The 22,479-nt window shown below is 37.0% G+C and overlaps 1 protein-coding gene across 1 annotated transcript in view; it reads right to left on the reverse strand.

Annotated features, from left to right (window-relative positions):
• Positions 1–22,479, reverse strand: part of SGCZ (sarcoglycan zeta) — a 579,653-nt gene that overhangs the window by 217,825 nt on the left and 339,349 nt on the right. The window contains exon 2 of the mRNA XM_034442790.3: positions 10,161–10,355. Coding sequence (XP_034298681.1) covers positions 10,161–10,355 — 195 coding nt within the window. The remainder of the gene's footprint in view (positions 1–10,160; positions 10,356–22,479) is intronic.

The following is a 22,479-nucleotide window of genomic DNA, read 5'->3' on the forward strand; positions in this document are numbered from 1 at the left end:
AAAGTCACCCCATTGTCTTTGTGCCTAAAGCAGGTTTGGAACTCATAGTCTCCCAGTTTTTAGGCTGTGCCACTATACCAAACTAGCTTTCTTGATTGAACTGTTTGTACATATTTTTCCATGCATTGATAAATTGGCTTAGGGCTAATTATCGTGTGTGTTGTAGAACTTCTCTTAACTAAGTAGTCTCCCTTCTATTGAAGCAAGTCAGATTAATGCTTTCTCCTGTAGCAATCTCATCATGATTATTAGTCTTCCTAATAGAGAGGGAAAGAAAACATATGAATAGATTGCATTCATTGTGAACCTGCTAATATTTTTCTTTGTGTACATGCACTGCTTCCTTTGCACCTTAGATTTAAGTAAATGATTTTGAATTTCTTCTAACCATAGTATGTGTTCTCTAGAAAAACAAAACAAAACTGCATTTTCCTTATTTGATTAGTTCACAGGATACCAGAAAGTTTGCCTAATTGTTTTTTTTCTTCAGAAAAACAGGTTAATAAATAACACCAGTCTCTTAGTGCAACGATCCAGCCATTAATATGGAATTTACAAATAGATTCATTCTGTGCAGCTAATGGATGCACTCCATGATGTAGCAATTAATATTTGAGGAAGTCTTCATTTCTGTTAATAAGCAGCTGTATTTTATAGGCTTATTATCAACATTCTGAAATACTAGCCAGCCAAAAATTTCAGATAAATAGGAAACATTATTGTGAAATATTTATAGGTTTAGATTGCTTAAATTGCCTTCTGTGAATCCATTTCCTTTCCCTTTTTCTTTTCCTTTTCTCCATTATCCCACTTCTACACTTACTAATCATATAGTAGACTATTCCTGCTGAGGTTAGCCTTTTAGGAAATATTCTATAATGCCTGCTCTTTTTTGTCCTCTATTTATTTAACGAACTGACTTTTAAAATGAACTGGAGGCACCCGAGGTAATTTTCACTCATATACTCCATAGACCTGCAATCTCTCATTTCTCTAATAAATGTTTATACACTTTAGTCGGGGGTGGGGTGGCTGGGATTAGTTGATGGTTTTATATTTTTGAAAGCAGGCAGAGTTGCCTCAGATGCACAAGTCATTCTGTTGTAAAGATTTAAGGCAATAGTTCCCCTGTAAGAGAGCCCTTAGGTTGCTGTGGTGTGTTTTTAGATGCCACCATTATAAACAAGCCACTGTAAGCAAAAATTATTGATATACTTATGGGCAACAAGAAAACTTGCTGCCAGGGATGTGTAATGTATTGGGTTTGAAGGCAATATTTGGTTTAATGGTGAAACTCATTAAACCAAAGACACCTTTCCCCAGGATCGTGCTTGGGCTGCAAGAGGCAGTGTTTTAAGCTAAGTAAAGACTTTCATGCACTTTGAAACACTTTTTGCCTTCAAATCCAAAGGGCTGCCCAGCCCTGCCTGTTACAACTTGAAGGATAGTCATCTTTTCAACTTGAAAAAAACCCTATCCAACTACTCACTTATAGCTATGGAGACCTCTGCTTGTTCTGGTTCTTCTGGCTGTTTTTAAAGGGAAAAATGAAACAATTGTGGCTACTTCTTGCAGTAAAAGGAATTCACTACTTTTGCTTTTTTTTCTTTAATCTTCCAGTTTGGCTCTGTGTGTTAAACAACAGAGCGTACAGGCTTATTTCTCTTCCTCCTCTCCTTTTCCAGAAATATGAGGAGACCAAAAGAACAAGAACTTGCTACAAGAAAATGGATGACTTTCCTGAAAGCCGAAGAAAGCAAGGAAGCATCCTGCTTACTCCCACTAGATTTTCTTTTTCTTTCTTTCTTTCTTTCTTTCTTTCTTTCTTTCTTTCTTTCTTTCTTTCTTATGCAATTTATATGCCGCCCTATCGCCAAAGACTCAGGGCGGCTCACAACAGTAAAAATGCACAGTTCCTCATTAAAAGACAATATAAAATTAAAATTCCAATTTAAAACAATTTAAAATTCATTAAGAAACCCCCCATCAGTCCAGGCTGTGGAACAACCAGGTCTTCAAATTGTGGCGGAACAAGCGAAGGTCAGGGGCCATCCGGAGCTCCAAAGGAAGTTGGTTCCAGAGGGTGAGTGCACCCACAGAGAAAGCTCTCCCCCTGGGGATCGTCAGCCGACACTGTCTGGCCGACGGCACCCTGAGGAGGCCCTGTCTGTGGGAACGCACCGGGTGATTGGGAATTGTTGCTGGCTTTAGCTGTGGATTATACATGTTATAAACCACATAACCATTGATTCAAGAAATCAATACATATTAATTCACACCACAATGTGGAAATCCAAAACCTCAGAAAGCTGTTATAGTATCTTTTTCTACAATCTTAATTAACCATCTTTAACATCTGGAAAATACAGATGCTGTTCCTAATTTATACCAAGTGGTATCACAGATTCTGAAAATTCAGGCTGCTTCATTACTATACTTTAGATTCACAATGATATTTTTTTCTCCGTCCATTGCTAATTTTAAGAAGAAAAAAAAGAATGTTGATATTACAGTATCTGGGGATTATCTTGGAAGTCAGGATGAAGATTCCCAGCCTGGACAATGGTCAAATAAAAGGCAGCTTACCCTGAAGAAGAAATGGAGTGTGGCAAACATCTCAGAAGGGGCCCTCCCTACTTTCTTCGACTTGCAAAATTCTGTTAATGTAAACTTTCAATAAATATAGAGCTAATAAACCCAGGATTTGACAATACCTACAACATAGGAATAGTTGACGAAGATGATAGAACTTTCTGAGATGGCCAAGTTGATCTATTTGAGTGGAGAAAAGATAATATCTGTGTTTATTGCTGACAGGATACCTTTATGAACTTTTTGCATAAAACAGAATAAAATTATGATCTATGGTTTTGAAAGTTAGATAGGATACATTATAGGAATAAAAGAGTCATGATATGACTTTATCCATCTCTGGGGAGATTGATCTTTCTCTAACAGGGTGCAAGAAGAACTGAGTCCTCTAATGGTTCTTCTAAACGTGATGCTGTAAAGCTGGGAGATGATATGACAGCCATCTGCTTCTCGAGCTTATTATTGCCAGAAAGGAAGAATAAGGTTATATGAACCATAATTCTTACACATGGTTGGCTTTAGGTAGAACACTGAGTGAAGCATACCCAGAAGATAGAGGGTGGCAGAAGGTTTTTCCAAGCTCCTAACCTAAAATAGGACAAGAAGATCCAGAGGTCTCTGACTTTTTTGCATTTATTCAAAGTACCTGTTGTGACCTAGGCTCACTTAGTCACTACCAGACACAATTAGTCCCAAACAAAACTATTTTATTATAACAGCTGAGAATTACTTCATTCCCAGCATAGTCCAAATTAATTCCGAAACAAGTCCTTCAGAAAAAGTCCTTCAGGCTTATTACAAACCTTTATCTTTTTTGGCATCCTGCCAAAGGCCTTTCTTGGCAAAGTCCCACAAAGTTCAGAAACAAGAGACGCCGACTGGAAACAGATTTAGCAATGTTGCTTTCCTACAAAGAGCCCAAGAGCCTTTGCTGCTCTTTTAAGCCTTATGGGAGGGGCCAATCATCTCCTGGTCTTACTACTGAGTCATCCTTTTTGCTTTAGCTGCTCCTGCTTTCTGGCAGCTCTGTGCATGTGTGCACTAGGAGCAGGCTCTTCCTGTTCCTCTGCCTCTCTGCTGTCGACTCTGGAGACTCCGGAGTCCATGCATCACTCCCAGATGGCCCTGGCCCAATCTCTGCCTCCAACGCAGAGCCCTCATCCAGGCCTTCCCCAGACTCCAGGGCTGGCCCATGTTCCTCCCCAGCCTCCTCACTGTCCGACTCAGCTGCTAGTTCCGTGGGTCTCCGTAGGGGACCACAACAGTACCCTAATTCATTTTTAACTAAAGGAGCACTCAGAATGGATTATAAATATCAATAAGAGCCTGAGTGGCACAGCAGACTAATGCTACTGTTAAAAGGTAGTATTTAGCTTCCAGCTGCCTGCAATTACTGTGAGTTCAATTCTCACCAGGCTCAAGGTTGACTCAGCCTTCCATTCTTTCTAGGTAGGTAAAATGAGGACCCGGTTTGTGGGGGCAATAAGCTGATTTTGTATAAAATATACAAAAGTATGAAGGCTATTGCTTAACGCCTTGTAAGCCGCCCTGAGTCTCTGGAGAAGGGCGGCATATAAATAAATAAATAAATAAATAAAGAAGCAGGTTCATATTTGTATTTTGGTTCTAAAAAGCTAACCGGCAATGAAACCTATGTTTACTATGCTATAGTATAAAATTATTAGGATCTGAATCAATATGGCCAGTCCATTTATATTTCAATTTGGAGGAACAGATTTTAGAAAGGAATAGACATACCAAGCTTCCCTGCACTGATTAATACAAATGGAGAAACATAAGATTGAAACTATTTTCAGGAATGTGCAGTCTACATTTTATCTAGAAGATTAAATACTGAATGGATCACAAATAATCCCAAGCAAGAATCTAAGAGAGTGGAATTATATGATTTGGTTTAAAAACATCTCTCAAATTTTATTTTTCTTCATGTCCCCTATTTTCTATCATATTATACTGAAATGGCAAATCATTTCAAATCAATTTCATCATCAAAGTATTAATGCTCGCAAATGGATATTTCATCACAACAATCTGATTCTATTAGATCCCTCTGGGGTCTGTGATTACCCTTTGAGGTTTTACACCAAAGACAGAAAACAGATCACATTCATTTGTATTAAATAAATATACCATGATAGCTTCCCAACCCTCCCTAATTGACAGGGAAAACAGAGCAATGATATATGAAAAGAGCATGTTGCCTTAGCAGTTTTCTCCTCAGATAACTATTTACCAAATGCCAATGAATCAAATGCCAGAATTTTGAATGCACACAAGTCAGTGACTTCAGAGTGACAAAGTGACAGTTGCCCTTGGGGAAAGGATAATATTTCGAGCTCCTCTATCCAACAAACAACAGGGGTCTGGATCTAATAACATGTGTCAAGACAATGAGTGATGGAAAAACAAAAGAAAAGAACTGAAGTTAAAGGTTAATTTTTTTTTTGCTGCTGAAATGATTAATTCATAGAGATTTTCAGGAAAGAAATAGAATTGCATCAGATTTCTGTGACGACAAAAGTACAAACTTTCAAACCAAATTTAGAACAACTCTTTAAGCCAGTGAAAGAAACTTACTTTAAAAGCAAACAATATCCTCCCTGCACATACATGCAGAAGAAAACCTTTGTCTGGTCCTCCATTACAACAATTATGGAAACTTTTATTTCAATACAAGATAAGATGTAACATAGGGAATTTTGGAGAACCAGATTCAAAAGAATCAGCTCGTTTTGACCAAAAGTATCAGTTAAAACATTAAGAAAACTAAGATTATGGCATCCGGCCCTCTCAATTCCTGATAAATAGATGGGGAAGAAATGGAGGTAGTCACAGATTTTATTTTCCTGGGCTCCGAGATCACCACAGATGGAGACTGCAGCCAAGATATTAAAAGATGCTTGCTCGTAGGGAATAAAGCTATGGCAAATCTAGACAGCATACTAAAAAGTAGAGACATCACCCTTCCAACAAAAGTGTGTATAGTCAAGGCTATGGTTTTCCCAGTTGCAATGTATGGCTGTGAAAGTTGGACCATAAGAAAGGCTGAGTGCCAAAGAATTGAGGCCTTTGAACTATGGCGCTGGAGAAGACTCCTGTAAGTCCCTTGGTCTGCAAGGCGATCAAACTGGTCAGTCCTAGAGGAGATCAACCCTGACTGCTCTTTAGAAGGCCAGATCCTGAAGATGAAACTCAAATATTTTGGCCACTTACTGAGAAGGAAGGACTCACTGGAGAAGAGCCTAATGCTGGGAAAAATTGAGGCAAAAAAAGGAGGGGACAACAGAGAATGAGGTGGCTGGATGGAGTCACTGAAGCAGTAGGCATGTTCTTAAATGAACTCCAGAGGATGGTAGAGGACAGGAAGGCCTGGAGGAACATTGTCCATGGGGTCGCGATGGGTCAGACACGACTTCGTAACTAACAACAATAACAACATCAGTTAAAAAGTCCTTATGATATGCATTTGTCTCAATTGGTGTCTGTCTGTGTGTTTTTGTGTAGGCAGGCCACATGATCAAAGTGCCTATGGTCAAAATAACTATTCTTCAGGAAAAACACTAAAGGGAGTGGATCATATCCATCCTTACTGGTACATTGGAGCAATGCTTTTTAGTCCCCATCATCCATGTTTTGGTTTTCCGATCATCCCAAGAAAACTTCATTTGGATAAGTGGATAGGAAAAAAAACAGCTATTACAAAGGTGCTAAAACATATGGAAGAGAGAACAAAGCCATCTTAAACTGCTTAGCAACAATTAAAATGCGAAAATATGTTTGGTGTAATGCAAACATTGTTGTTTCTTTAATCTGCCTTTTTTGTTTGTTTGACTGTTTTCTGTCTCAGTGTCTGATTCCGAGAAGAAGAAAGCCTTTGTAGCCAAATGTGCCTTTATATTAGAGAGCTACTATCTCTCTCTTTTTTTTAAAAAAAAAAGTCCACTGAAGGAATATGAACCTGAAAAAAAGATTTGTGAGGGGCATGAGTATATTAGTATGTAATAGGGTATCACATTGTCATTAAAATATAAGTAGGGGGTTATTTTAAATGTTTACTTGTTATAAATACCAGAGTCTGTGAAATAGATCAGTTTGTTCTCAGTCCTTCTCTCTCCATTCTACTCTCTGTAAGTCACTCTCTCCCTTTAATGGATCCCTCAGTGTTTCAAGTGCATTACATGTCTCTAATCCATTTTGAAAAATAAATATTATGAGATTTGAAATAGAAGATCTCTAGGATTGTCCACGAAAGTCGCTATTCAAGCAATAACAGGTTTGGGAAGTATCATGTGTAAAGGTGGATCTTTGGCAGTAACAATAAAATACATTAATAATGCATGGCTTTGTAAACAACAGATAAAACAACTCAGAAAAATATTCAATACCATAAAATATGTTAGATCTCAGGATCTTTCAAGAGAGATGAATATAACTAGCATTTTCAAACCCACGTGTTCAGAATCAGATATGAAATAAACTTCAACTGCTGTAGGAAAATATATGTGTCTATGCATATTTGTGAAAGTGGACCAAAGAAAATTAGGAATTTCCATACTCTTTGAAATACTTAAGAATTGCTAATCAGCTCAAAGGGCTATCTTGTTGAAAATTTTCAATCAAGCAGTGATCACTCAGATGCATGTAAGAAACCCGAGCGGGACATAAAAGCAATAGCCTCTTTTATGTTTCTCCCTAGCAACAGGAACTAAAGGCAAACTGCCTTTGATTCTGGAGGTAATGTACAGCCATCAAGACATTCCCAGCACTATTTTCCTAAAGTTGGTTTAGGGTCCCTTAAACAAAATAAACTCTAGATATGTGACCATCAGCACAACTGACACAGGACTTTGTCCACTTTTGCTTATCTCTCCAATTCTGTAACAATCCTCAGACCACAATTATCACGAATATCTACATTATTACAAGTGGCCAGCCCTTCCAGGTAGGCTACTGTAAGTCAGAAAATATAACCTGCTACACTCCACTGTATTCCGGTCAGGTTTAATAACAGAACCTTGAAGGCCTGCCAGAATTTCCCTCTGCCCCTTTTATACCAGACAGATCTAGATGAAATTATCTTCAGTTTTCCATATTATCTCTTTTCCAAGGGCTAAGAGGTTGGTTATTTTCTCTTTTACCTGCTAATGGCCCTTGTATATTCTTTCCAACATTTTCTTTTTCTTTTGCCTCTACACTGGTTGCATTAAGAATTTCCTAAGAGCTTTACTATCATTGCAATTTTTCATTCCAAGCTAAAGCGCGATTCCTATATGTTTTCAACTCAGATATATTCCCAAGGTGAATCTGCAATATACTATTGTTTTAATGTTCATGTCTTTAATGGCGGGCTAAAGGGTTTTCTAGTGTTCCCACCACCGTAACTTGTTACAAGAAAGTTGAACTTTCTGGTTCTTACTATTTACAAGTCATGAATATATTTATATACAACATTTATGGCTATGGCAAATAAGATTCTTTTCTTCTCATACATCCATGTGACATTAAAATATGAGAGAACATTTCATGTTTTCTAGTCCTTTGCTTGCCTGTTATCATGCGGAAAAAGCCTACCTTAAATAATGATCTGAAATGTTTTATAGACAGATTTCCCTCCATTCTGGACAATTTTGGTCTAGTTTCCAAACCTTCCTTTATGTTTTTTTAGGGTATTCTTTTTAGAGTAAGAGGTGTGTATGTGTGTGTGTGTGAGAGAGAGAGAGAGACAGTGAGGGGGGGAGGGAGGGAGGGAGAGAGACCCATTTCCCACAGAAAAGAAAACAACAGAAGCCATAAAACCTGGGTAGGCATGGCTGGGGTGAGGGGGTGGGGGTCATGTGTGTGTGTGAGAAAGAGATCCAGATTCTATACTATACTTTGAACAATAGAGTTCCAATAGCTCTTGTGGGCTTTGTGTCATGAACTACCATTCAAAGGGCAAACAAGTAATTCTAGCCAAAGTACCACAGCAATTCATGTGGTTAGTTAGGTTTAATGGCAAATATAAATCCTAATCTGCAGTGTTGCATAACCCTAACCCTATTCTCAATTGCAAGTTCAATGGGCTTAGTACTTGCTTAAAACAAATACTGTGGTCAAGCTAAGGGGTCAAAAGCATTGACTTTAGGGAATTGTTTCTTTTTTCAATCAAATTCATATGCTTGTGTACTAGAAAAAAGACTGAGACATGGACGTCAGTGTGAAAAAAAGTAGAGTGCCTTAAATAGTCTCTTACACGATTACCGGGTATGCTGAGATTCTACTAGAAACAGGAAATAAATCTAATTTTAAAAATTCATTTTAAAAAGGATCCAAAGATAACTTTTTGCAAAACTAAGATTACACAGGCACTCCCCAATAACTCTTCCTTGTGATTTCTTTTAAAAAAAATATTATTTATTGTTTTATTAGAAAGAGTAAAATATAAAACAAGCAAGCAAACAAACAAACAAAATGAAACAAAGCAAAAGCATACATTCAACCTTAACAACAACAACAACAACAACAACAACAACAACAACAACAACAACAACAAAGGAAAAAAATAGTGTACAAAAAAGAGGAAAAAGTGATCAAATAAATTTAATATTTAACATCTAGAATCCCTCCTGGCTGGGTGCTGAAAAAAAGAAATAGCAGTAAATTCTCCTTCCCTTTTACACACACACACACACACACACACACACACACACACACACACAAAGAAAGAAGAAAAAACAGTTAACAGGTTAGGCTAAACATTACACTAATCTTCAAATTCCTCTATTAACCATCTCATATCATATTTAGCTTGTAGAAAGTCCACAAACAGTTTCCAGTCTCTTATAAAGCTATCTTGTCCATTATCTCTAATCAAAGCAGTTAATTTCACCACCTCTGCTAATTCAGTCAATTTCAAAATGATTTCTGAGTCTTGGAAAAAGTGGCAGATGTAGCAAAAGGCATCTGCATCAAAAATTGCCAGAGGCACATATTTTTTCTTGGGCCATTCCTTTTTTTAATCAGAGAAGTAGGCATTACTCTTTCTATCAGGTCTTCTTTTGATAATCAAAGTATTCTGGAGAACCTTTCCAGAGCCATCAACCTTGTGGTAACTCTACTATTGAGGCCAGAAAGGATGCCATTAATTCAAGCCAATCACTTCCCTTTTGGGGATTCAGTTCCTACATTCCAGCCAGAATTGTCATTGTTGAAAGTTCTGAAATAACTGTCTTGATATTTTCTTACAAACTACAAGAATTAATAATGGATACTTATTGGAGCTAGATGGGCATAGCATCTATTAGCAATGGTCAGCCAGATTGCCTCAGAAATAAAAGTATTATGTTCTATGTTGAGAATCAGAATCAATTAGTTCTGTGCTTAATAATTAAGAGTTATATATATGAACATTCAGTTAACAAAAGGCAAATGACACTTTATTCCACCATTGTTTTACGCCCCAAATCCTCAAAGCTGTTTGAAAATTGAAAGATAACACTAAATAATCATATCAAATCCCTTTAACATTTATAAGCCACATACTTTCCACTCCAGAAAGTGCTACTTACCACTGTGAAATTCATTACTTTCAGGATCCATATTGTCATGGCTAAATTAACGATCATGGTAACCAATAGCAAGAGGACAAAGAAGTATAAGCACCTCTTTCGCCAGCCATAAATCCCTACTGGATAAAGTTGAGGATTTTCTGTTCTTGGCAGACTGTTTTGCTGTGTTGCTAGTATATACTGTTCCCGTGTCATCTATTAGAAACAACAAAAAGAATGCAAAGCATTAAATATTTATCCGAACAATTAAAATATCCTCAGTTTTTTTTTTTACTAATTGATCCTTAAGAAAACCCTTTTTTGTCTTCTGAGAAAATGATTTTTTACACTGTTAGAAGAATTAATTTGGTCCAATTTTCAGAGTTGGGTCATGAATAAACATATAGTATACAATAAACACCAATGGGCTGCTAGAAATAAGAGTTTATTCATTCAACCATGTACAATGGTTGATAGAAGTCTACCTCTTAGGGGTCTACCACCAGAGGTATATAAAATAACAAACAAGCTTTGATATTAGATGTTTAGATATGCAGATTGAGGAGCTCCTGCTTTGGGCTTTGATCATTTAGACATGTGTTGAATATTGAAGATGGGTGAAGTCTGGGAAGGAAGATCCTCCATAGGTGTAGATTATTATGAGGGGATCTGGCATCTTCCCTTACCTTGAGGAGCCAGTGAGGTGGTAGTCTGAGGGTTAGGACTGTATGATTATTCAGCAGTATAGACGGCTGCTAAAGGAGAGTAGGGGCAAATGACAGGCTTTTAACGTCTTTTCTATGTAAATTGTAACAACACACAAAGCAGAGCTAAAAGAAATTAAAATAACAAATGTAATTTTTTTTGTGACAAAGATTCATGCATTTCCAGAAACTGAGCAGGACCTCAGAACTGATGTCCACATCTTGATGTCTATGCAATTTCATTATTTCTCACAACCTAAGTAATTACATACTACATAATAAGTACCTATTGTAACTTACATATAAGATCCTGCCCTTTCTTGCTGTTCTTCTCCCTCCCTTATGCATCCCTCCTCTAAGAAGCTTTGTCATACTACTATTCACTCAATGCTTTCTCTGAATGACAACATGCCATACCCCTCAGTCTAGAAATAAAAGTTCACAATGGCAAAATAAAGTCCACCTTTAAAGTTGAGCTTGACTCCTGCTTAATCCATGGAAAGATCCAGTTAGTTTTAAAAGCTAGGACATGGAAGTGGTTAGTCACTGCCTACTTTTAAAAAATCTTCCTTAGCAACATATGCAAAAAATTGGAAACAGGAAAGAATCCCAACAGAGGATGAACTGATAGATAAGATTTTAGAATGCCCGGAGATGGACAGATTAACAAAAGAAATTAAGGAAAAAGAAGAGAAAGATTATTATAGAATATGGAATAAATGGTATAAATGGCTCGAGACTAGAAAAAAAGAACAATAATGATAGAGAGAGAAGATTAGAAGTACAATATATACATATAACAAATGTATGGAGAGGAATAAAAATGTATATAGCAGGAATGTAGAAATGTATAATATTAAAGATATAATGAAAATATATAGAACTCCATAGGGGGAAGGGAAGGGGGGAATAAAAGAGGAAAACAAGGGGAAGAAGAAGGAGTTTTAGACTAAGATATAGGGGAAGAAGAATAAAATAACAAATGGAAGACCACTATGAAACAATGCTTAAAAATGATAAGATATTTATATGTTGTATGTTGTGTAAATGTCAAATATGTGTTTTAATAAAATTATAATTTTTTTTTAAAAAAATCTTCCTTAGCAAGCCTACAATCCTAGAATTTCCTGATATTTTCACATCTAAATATCAGCCAGATCAGTTCCTGTTGTTGCTATTGTTTTTATAGCAACCTAGATCAACTCATTTACCTACAGTTTACATGAATCCCTGCTCTAGTGTGACCTGAGTGTAAACCAGTAACTCTGTAGTCCAGAGATCTTCAAACTTGGCCGCTTTAAGACTTGTGGACTTCAACTCCCAGAATTCTCCAGCCAGCATAGCTGAAGTCCATAAGTCTTAAAGCGGCCAAGTTTAAAGACCTCTGCTGTAGTCAGTCTCAAAATTCAACATCACAAAACCCTTTAACACAGCAGATGTCTGTTTCTGTCTTTGGTGTTTTTACTATCCAAGACTCTTTGAGAAACAGACATGAGAGGTGCAACTGCTGCTTTGTTTAGCAGTGTTCTCAAACTCTTTTAAATCATGGGGGGTGGGGGGGGGTGGAGAGAAAATAGTGGCAATGCTGCAGATGGGGTGGAAGAGAAATACCACATTTGCTATGAAATAAATAAACACAGCAAGAGGGGGAAGATAAGAGGAAGAGAAAAGAAGAGGTGAAACATGCAAGAAGGATGTATTTAGCTCCAAGATACTTCAATTCCCTAGTATTGCTACTACATGACATTTAAAAATAAATAATTCAAAACCTTAAACCCAATCATTATATTCTGCAATTTGCAGTAGTGTAATTAATTCACTTCACATTAAGTAACTGCTGTCAGAGAACATAAACTACAACAAAAATCTTGCAAGGCTCCAACTTTAAGAATTCAGTTCCTTTGCCATAGAACAGGACATAAATAATTGTTACAGTTCAGCCTGAAAGATAGTGGGTCAGCTAACAAGTCTCCCTTAATATTGGTTGAGGCAAAGCCGGTCAATAGGCAACTAACCTTTCATGAATGTGAAAAGGTATGAAATAGGAATGTAATTGGACAGAATCCAGAGCACAGCTCCAATGTCAATTTGCAAAGTTATTCATATTTGTAGATGCAAACATTCACAACAGCCTCCTTGTTATAAAATATATTTATTCAACCAAAGAACAGAAATGATTTCACATTTTGAAGCCATTAATTCTGCAGTTATTTAAACAAATGAGACAACTTTGAAATGAAGGATTTGAGAATTACATGCAATGTTAAAATACAATTTTTGCAAAACACAGCTGTTGCAAGCCTGATCCTATTATCTGGCAGTGAGGTCACTAATTGGCTTGGATTATAGTAAATGCTTTTCTGTCAGAACAACCTTGTTAAATTTTCCATGTGCATTCAATTTTATCTCTCAGGGATTCCTCCAGTGCACTAACTAGTGGATGATTTCCCGTGACTTAAAATAGGGAATCCATGACTACCAATAATGAAAAATTTGTTTGGTCCATATTTTTAATTATACTGCTCTTATTTCAACTTCCGAGATCCATCTATGGATCAGAGCACAGTTATCTTTCAGATTATACCATTCTCCAAGTGCCGCTGTATAAGTTTTGTCTTAAAAAATAATTTAAAAGCAGTGTATTTTAGTATATTATGCACATACCTCCAAGGAATCATCTTATTTGCTTTTCATTCACAAAATGAAGGAAAATGTGATGGAAAGATTGCGTGCGCATAAACTTGCCATGGGCTGTAAAAGGTTGGCAACACCTTAGCTCCTTGCAGAAAATATTTTTCTCTTAGAATGTGAAAATTCTTGTCAGCCTGAGAGATCTTTTAGGGCTAACATCATATCTTTAAATGTATTTTATTGTGCTAAAGGCTATTTTGATGGTCTACACTGTCTAATGGTATTTTGTACAGTCAAACTTGTTTGTATAACTTCAAACAAATGAGAAATGGATTAATTTATTAATTATGTCATTAACTACTGAGGACTCACTGATTTATAGGAAAACATCAAGCTAACATCAAGATTATAAAGAATTGCAATCAACACTTAGAAATGATTTAAACCAATTATTACTGATATTAACCTTCAAAAGCTAATACTATTATTAGCTTTAAAAGCTGGCAGAAAGGTTAGACCCCTTGATTCAACAAGGTGTGCTTTGGAGCAAGGGTCTCCAACCTTGGCAACTTTAAGACTTGTAGACTTCAACTCCTAGAATTCCTCAGCCAAGCTAGCTGAGGAATTCTGGGAGTTGAAGTCCACAAGTCTTAAAGTTGCCAAGGTTGGAGACCCCTGCTCCAAAGCACACTGATGGCTACTGTTAGAGCAGAAGAATGAAAATAGTCTCTGCATTTATAAACACAGTGATGTGATCAGCAGATACAGACTTACACTTGAATGTAGGAGCAATACTTCAGATCGTACCATTATTTAGCTTTGATGACAAAACACAAATCTGTTTAGCTGATCCACACAGAACTGTCAATGGTGTGATAGGATGTATTTTTTGGATGGATGTTGGGGCATAAGAGGGGGACCTGCTCCCAATTCTTTGAGTTTATGTGCCATTCATTCTTTCAGTGTCAAGGGGAAGCGGTACTCCAGACTGGTTTTTTTTTTTTTAAAAAAAATTAGTCACTATGCAACCAGTAAAAACCAAGAGGGAAATACTGGCTTACAGGTGGGTGGGAAATCCTATGGTTTTATAGTAGTGATGGTAGCGAACAATTAACTTTTTTTTTTTTTTACATATCCACTGGGAAAAAAAAGATAATCCCATGTCAAAGAGCTCTGAAACTTTTAAAAGGTATCCCCCCCAAATATCTCTCTATGCTATCCTTTGTTAAATACAGGTTGGTCTTTCTAAAGGCACGTTTTAATGTGATCCCCTCGAATGTCCTAGATAGCAGGTGCTCAGGGTGTGTGAAATCCACCCACTGTTCATGTGATGGCCGATCTCCGGAATCGTTGGCTCACATCATATTTACATGCCCCCATTATCGGGAGGTAAGGTCAGAAATTATCTCTCCCATTTGCCAAAGATTTCCTGGATTATCTGAAAATCATAGTCTTCCATTCTTACTTCAAGATACTGATTCTAAGATTACACTAAAGGTAGCAAATTTTTTTGCTGCAGTCTTGGGATGTAAGAGCCGGGGGAAGGGATGGGCTGGACCCATTGACTGAGGTTAGCTTTATTGATCGCCAGCGGTTGAGTTAGCTGGTGGTTGTATAAAGTGCCGATGTGGGGATTTTATGCAAATTGCAATATAGTATTTTCTACCTATGTACAATTTTAATCGACTAGAGTCCATATAGATTGGAGCTAAAAATTTAAAGTACATGAACTGTGAGTTTGACGGAGTGGTTTCCACCACTGATCTTGTTGTCGTTTTGTACTTCAATCTGGTCGTGTGCCACTATGTGTCTTAGATGTTTTGATTTTTTTGGTCTATGACCGCAATAAAGTATGCTGCTGCTTTTAAAAGGTAAATGACAGAAATACAGAAAAGGGGAGTGAAATAGAGTGAGTGGGAGGAAAGTTCTAGTTGAAGACAAGACTGTCTAAAGCACTGGTGAAATCCAAATTTTTTTTACTACTGGTTCTGTGGGCGTGGCTTGGTGGGCGTGGTGTGGTGTGGTGTGGCTTGGTGGGTGTGGCTTGGTGGGCGTGATACTGCAAAATCTCCATTCCCACCCCATTCCAGGGGAAAGATACTGCAAAATCCCCATTCCCTCCCCACTCCTGGGGAAAGGATATTGCAAAACCTCCCTTCCCACCCCACTCTGGGACCAGCCAGAGGTGGTATTTGCTGGTTCTCTGAACTACTCAAAATTTCCATTACCGGTTCTCCAAACTGCTCAAATTTCCACTATCGGTTCTCCAGAACCTGTCAGAACCTGCTGGATTTCACCCCTGGTCTAAAGCCCTAAATAGTGGCATTCCTTTTGGGAGACAGCATATTCCCCAATCAAGAAAGCAGTACCTCTTGACAGCTGCCCTGCAGGCTTCAGCTTTCAGATTTGCTGACTTCTATCACCAGTTCCAACAACTTGACTCAGCTGGACCAGACAGGGCATTATTTGTACAACAGATTAATGGGAAAAAACAAAAGGTTGAGAATGATGGCTCATCAGAAAAAAGACTGAAGTTTATTCCCCATGATAATAACTTCCACTTCTCCCAGGGAACCATCTTAATGGAGTATTGTCAAAGGAAAACCTATGTCTGTAGAACATTTCTAAGCAGGTAGGCTTTCTCAGATCCTGAAACCCAGATGTTGGAGTCTGCTGTAGGCAGGGATGCTTTGGTGTGTAAGTTTTCTTGCCTCAAACACATTTACCAGTTTGTAAAGACTGGAGAAGAGCCTAATGATGGGAAAGGTTGAAGGCAAAAGAAGAAGGGGACGACAGAGAATGAGGTGGCTGGATGGAGTCACTGAAGCAGTCAGCATGATCTTAACTGGACTCCAGAGGATGGTAGAGGACAGGAAGGCTTGGAGGAACGTTGTCCATGGAGTTGCGAGGAGTTGGACACGACTTTGCAACTAACAACAACAAAAGATGAGATCTTGGATAAAGGGATGACCTTGGATTGTTACTATATTTATTCATTTGTTCACCCAATCATCCATCCATCCATCTATCCAACCATCTACCTACCCATCCATCCATATCATGCCATAATCCATTTCATGCCTTTCCCAAGGAGGCTAGCAACTTATGTTTTCCATATGCTGAGGGAGAAGAGACCAAATGTAACTCCGAAAGAATTGAGTCCTGGAGTAATGTAGGAGAAAACCATCTCCACAGTCCAGAAAAATATATAAAAGGAATACACTAAATGAGGAAGGCATCCTACTTTTTTGTATGGATTATAACTGCCATGCTCCTTGCTAACCTCTTAACACACACTGTTCATAGCTTATTCTCAATAAAAATAAAAAGCAGAAAGGGGAGACAAAGAAAGAATGGCCTTATCTGTTGTACCTCTCACTTTCATTGAGACTCAGGAAGATAAAAAGAAATGACTCAGAACCTCCAAGGGAGAATCGTTCACAGTTTTCAATTAAAATAATTCTATTCTTCATTTTAAACTAGTCTCAGTACATGGCACTTTAGAAAGTTAATAACTGAAAATGTCAAGGTACTTGTCTTTGCTAGATTACTAATCATCTGGTATTTAGTAAAATTGCTTTAATGAGTTCTAGATTAATTTTTACATTACTCCTTCTTTTCTGTCTTCTTCCTCTTACTGTACTAGAAAGCTATGATCTGTTCTGGATGCTCACCTGCATTTTTATAGAAGGAAAAAATCTTTAGTATTAACAACTGAAATATAAATGTTTGCTAGTGTGATATAATTTTCATCATTTAAGAAGCCCAAATAAAAATGAATAACTTTGATGTTTCACTGTAACAAATATTATTTCATATTTAATAATACAACCCATAAGCACACACTTTTGCAAAAGCACTGGCATGCAAGGCTATGTGCATAACAGTCATTAGCTTTATTTTCAAATAAAGTTACAATACAAACATATTATTTTCTACAAGTGAAATTGAATCATTCACTTGAAAAATATTTAACTACAAGAGCATATAAAAGGCAATATAATATTGAAAAAGGATAGGAGGAAAAAATAACCTATGATTAATCTACATCTATTTCTTCAAGATGCCATCAGCAGTATGCTCTTCTATTATTTAGTCAGTCTGCAATTTTAATAAATGCCTGGAAATTCAGATCTGCTTGTGTGTGCAGTTTTTCTAATATACAGTTTTGATCCTGAAATTTCTTTTGTCAAAATACTTCTATACTCAGCTTTTCCTATGCACACATTTTGCATGCAAAATTTTGAGGATGAAAATTGTATTACAAAATTTGGAGAAAGGCACAGTGGAAAGGAGGACTCCCCATACACAAATTATACAATGCAAATTAATTACCAAAGAAAAATATAAATTAACTTGGTTAAATTAAAAATGAGGAGCAAATAAACAAATGCCATTTTTTTCTGGGTGTTCTGCCTGAGAACTATTACAAAACTATTAGAAAAGTGCAAGTTAGTAAACATTGCATAATGAGAAAGGAATAAAACCTGGATAGTTCTTTGGTATATTTCTTTAATAATAATTTACAAAGATGTAAAAAAAAATTAGAGAAACATTAAATAAGAAATAGAAAAAGATTATAAAAGTGTTAAGGAAATAGTGAACAAAAAAGCAAGCAAGAAAGTGATATATAAAGAAGTGACTTCCAATTTTCTTCACAGGAGACAGTTCTTGAGTATTGATTGCCACTCTTCACCCCAGCAAAAAACCAAAGCCTAACAAACTTTATAAAAATATTGGGGCGGGGACATCAATTGACTAAATTACTGAGTTTGATTGGAAATTTTGGATAACAACAAAACTCAGGATACAGAAGTTTAACCAAGTGGTGTCACATGCAGTTTGTATGTGACAATTTATTTTGTCTAATTTAAAATACTTCTATTATGCAGCCTAAGAACTGATTTGTTTACCCTACAGTAATTAACTAATAATAATATGCTGATTCATATTTTAAAATTCCATTTAGGCTAAGACACTAACATTATTGTTTTGCTTCTCAGCATGCATCAATAAGTTTTCAGTGACACATACATGAAGGTGACACAAATATCAATGAAGAATTACTTCATTTTGATAGCATCTCCGGCGGGGGCTCCTAATATTGAATGAAAACTGATGAGGGAGATATTACCACCAAAATCTTTACATCTAAAAACCTTCATATCAAAAAGAAGAGCATATTATTGGGGTAGGGAGTGCTCATAATCATTATCTGCAAATATTAATGCAACAATTAATGCAAATAATTCCCATCAAATTGGATGATTTTTGGAAATGCAAATAGAAAATTGAAAGCTCCTTAGGTAGGATGATATAAATGATTTCAATATTCCCTATGATAAATGATGCCCTGAATTGGTGGTATAAAAATGTACATAAATAATATTCAACATTTTCTCCAAGAATGCAAAAGTCTGTAAGACTGCATATGACTTCAAAAGCCTTGACAACTACTGCCAGAAATAACCAGACATTATGCCCCAACTCTAGGTTTTAATGTGATCGAGAAGAAAACACCTGAAATCTGAAGAGATTAAATGTTTAAATAACTTCAAATGGTTTCCCCCCCTCCACTTCCTTTATCCACTACTTTTTGTAGTATGGATTTAAGCATTTCACTCAGCTAAGTGTAACTCCAGGCTAGAAAAATGTTTTTTCCCATCTTATTTATCCAGTTAAAAGCTAAAATAAGGTTGTTATGTACATGTCCACATAATTTCTTCTCAGTTACAATATTAAGAGTCATCTTGTAGCTTCATATCAATCAATATTTAGCTCAAATTGTTATCACACTGCTAGCACAAACAATGAAGGAAGTGAATTGTGGAACCCATCACACTAACTAAGGGGAATCTTTACAATGTATAGCTACGGTAGAACTGCCTACCTGTGACAAAATAGGGTGAAAATATGGCATTCCAGAGGAGTAATAGACTACGCAGACCATATTATGAGAGAAAGAGGGTAAAGACAGCCCTCTTTAACAGTTCACAGAAAATATTGTAGATGCAGATAGTAGAGTCCTCAGTCTGGCAAGATTTTGTCTGTAGATGTGAAACAATAACAATCTCAGCTTGGAAGAGTTGTCATGTGTCATTCTTGGTTTTGGGCCTAACATCTCATTAACATTTGCAGTGAATCAGAAAAATGGAAGTATGACAAGCCTATAACTAGACACAGCCATTAAGGATTCTTTACTTCTTCTGTCAGTTCTGTTCCTTCTATCTCTGCCACTTTCTTTTTCTTCAACATCCCAACACACTATTTTTCCTGGTAGTGTAACACAGAGCATTAATTAAACTTGAAGATGAAGTATTACTCTGCACTGCTTGCTGGCTGGCAACTTACTGATTGTAGGGTAATACGTATCACACAGTGAAGCTGACGGTGCATAACAGCTCTGGAATCCTCATTTCTCAGGCTGCAGACTTATAAATACATACATTATGTATAAGAAATGGCACAATATTTGGGGCACAATAAACATTGTACTTTTAAATGTATCTAAATATAAACTGGCTAGTTATTCTCCACTTTTTGATTGATTTGCAAAAGTCAAATAAATATATTTACCATGGAAGCTGTTTCAGAATCAAACAACATGAATTTAACTGAAATTGTTATGTTCTATATACAAGTAACGAAACTCAAGGTAACTGACTCTGTCAGGGTTTTGTTTCCTTTGTCTGATCTTAGAATTGTTCAAAAATATAATTTTATTTTGTTATGCTGAGTATTTGTACATCAGGAGGGATCTTAGAGGCAGGGTCCCACCTTGGAAGAATGAGCAAAATAGGTTACCAAAAGAACACAAGCTAGCTTTCCATACTTTATTGCAAGTGAGCAAATGTCAAAGTCACTTTAGTCTGGGGGTGAAAGGATCAGGCTAGAAACTGGCTGATCATGAGTTATAGTCCTGCCTTAAGCATAAAAGCTAGCTGGTGGCTTTAGCCAGTTACTCTATCTCAACCAAGCCCACCTTACAGGGTTGTTGTTGTGGGGAAAATAGGATCTCCATGTATAATATGTCAATACATTACAAGAACCTAGGTTCTTGGGAACAACTCAGTTAGAGAACAGCTTACATCCTGCAGGGGTAACTCTAATATCATCAAATATCCACATCTACCTGTCCTTGGAAAGGACTCGCTAGGTACAAAAAATGCCAAATCTAGTCTGAACATTTGGTAGACTGTGCAACAAACAATAACAACAACAACAATAATAAACAACATAGGCACATACCACATAACACCCCAGACTTAAAATTATAGATAAGAAAGACAAAAAAAGTCCAGATGGTGGATGTGGCAGTACCTGGAGACAGCAGAATAGAAGAGGAAGAACTGGAGAAGATAAGAAAATACAAAAATCTACAAGTAGAAATAGAATGATTGTGGAAAAAGCAAGCAAAGGCTGTACCAATAGTATTTCCTTCCACCACTACCTTGGTGCAATCCCAAAACAGCTGAAGCACTACTTGTACACTATTGCAGGAAAGGACTATCACAGGAGCAAAGTGAAGAATGTCTTTCCCATAAACAATATATAGAAACCTGTATCAAATTGGTCATCCTCAGAGCAACAAGGACCATGCTAGATGGAGTTTCTGGGCATCTGATGACAAGTGGGCTACTGGATTTAGGACCGTTGGTTGAAAGTCTATAGAGATTCTCAGTCATCCAGGTCATGGTTGTCCCAAAGGTGCTTTTTCAGGAGGCAACTGAACTTTTTTGTTTTTTTCTTTTGAAGATGTTTTGCTTCTCATCTAACAAGCTTCTTCAGCTCTTCTATTTTCCACTATCCTGTCAGAGCTGAGCAACCAGGGCCAGAGCAACCAGGGCCAGCTGGAAGAAAAGTTGTTTACCCATTGTAAATATAAAAAGACTGAAAACAAAGAAATCATGATTTGCTGTTGCAAATAAAATCAAATAATTTTTTTTTTTTAAAAATCTATTATTGTGGCAAAAGAAAGCAAAGATGATACCAATAGTAATTATGCTGCTGTCAGGTTTTTCCCCCCTTTTCTTCCTTGTCCTGAAGGAATCCTGAAATAGTTGCAATAAACAGATGCAACGGTTAGCTAACAAGACAAGATGGCAGCTGGGGGAAAAAAGAAGCAGAAGTATTTATAGTAAGGTGATCTTCTCTACTTAAGCGACCTTCTCCTTGCTTCCATCCAAAGCAGCTAGTTTCCCCTATCCCAGGACCAAGCCACAGAAGCAGTTATATACTCTGCAAAACAAATGGACATTGTAGGAAAACTTTGTCTTTCATTATAAGGCAGTAGGGAAGCACTTTCTATCTATGTCATCCCATCTTTGGATCTCTGAAGAAGCAATATTCAGGCATATCAATCACCCCACCAATGAATGAAATAATAACTTAAGCTTACTTTGGCTATTTCAAATCTGGCAAATAAGGCTTTATCCCTTCACCATCTGATTAAAGTGTACACATTTTCAAAAGCAGAATTAACAAAACAGTTTTAGACGATGCGGTACGGTACTTGAAAAGGCATGCAAACACTAAGTAAACATTTACTAAGAGCCCAGCTGTTAGGAAATTTAATGCTACTTTCCCCTCAATTTTCCGTTCAGCCTACAAACTGCTCCGGTTGGGGCTAACCAGCCTCCTAGCATTCATGCCGTTCACACAGAGAGATTTATTTGTTCTTCCACCAAGATCATCGCCTTTATGCCCAGAGATACAGTATAATCCCTGCTTCCAAGGTGTGCACAGGCTGCTGTTTTTAGTGAGATTTCCCAGGAGTCAAAGAAAAATTATTGTCCGGAAGCATTGTCTTCAAATGACAAGATGGATAGAGTCTTCCTTATCATTTATTGCCACATTGTAGTACTACCACATAGGTTCACGCATAGGTATTTGTTATTAATTAATTCAGAGAGTTTCTCTGTAAGCTTCAATGAGAACTCAGTTCCAACTTCAATTCAAACTGATACTTTCAGATTACATGCCAAGGAAACTTAAAACTTGAGAAG

This window comes from Pantherophis guttatus, chromosome 8 (genome assembly GCF_059756535.1).
Source record: "Pantherophis guttatus breed Tessera chromosome 8, ASM5975653v1, whole genome shotgun sequence".
NCBI lineage: Eukaryota > Metazoa > Chordata > Lepidosauria > Squamata > Colubridae > Pantherophis > Pantherophis guttatus.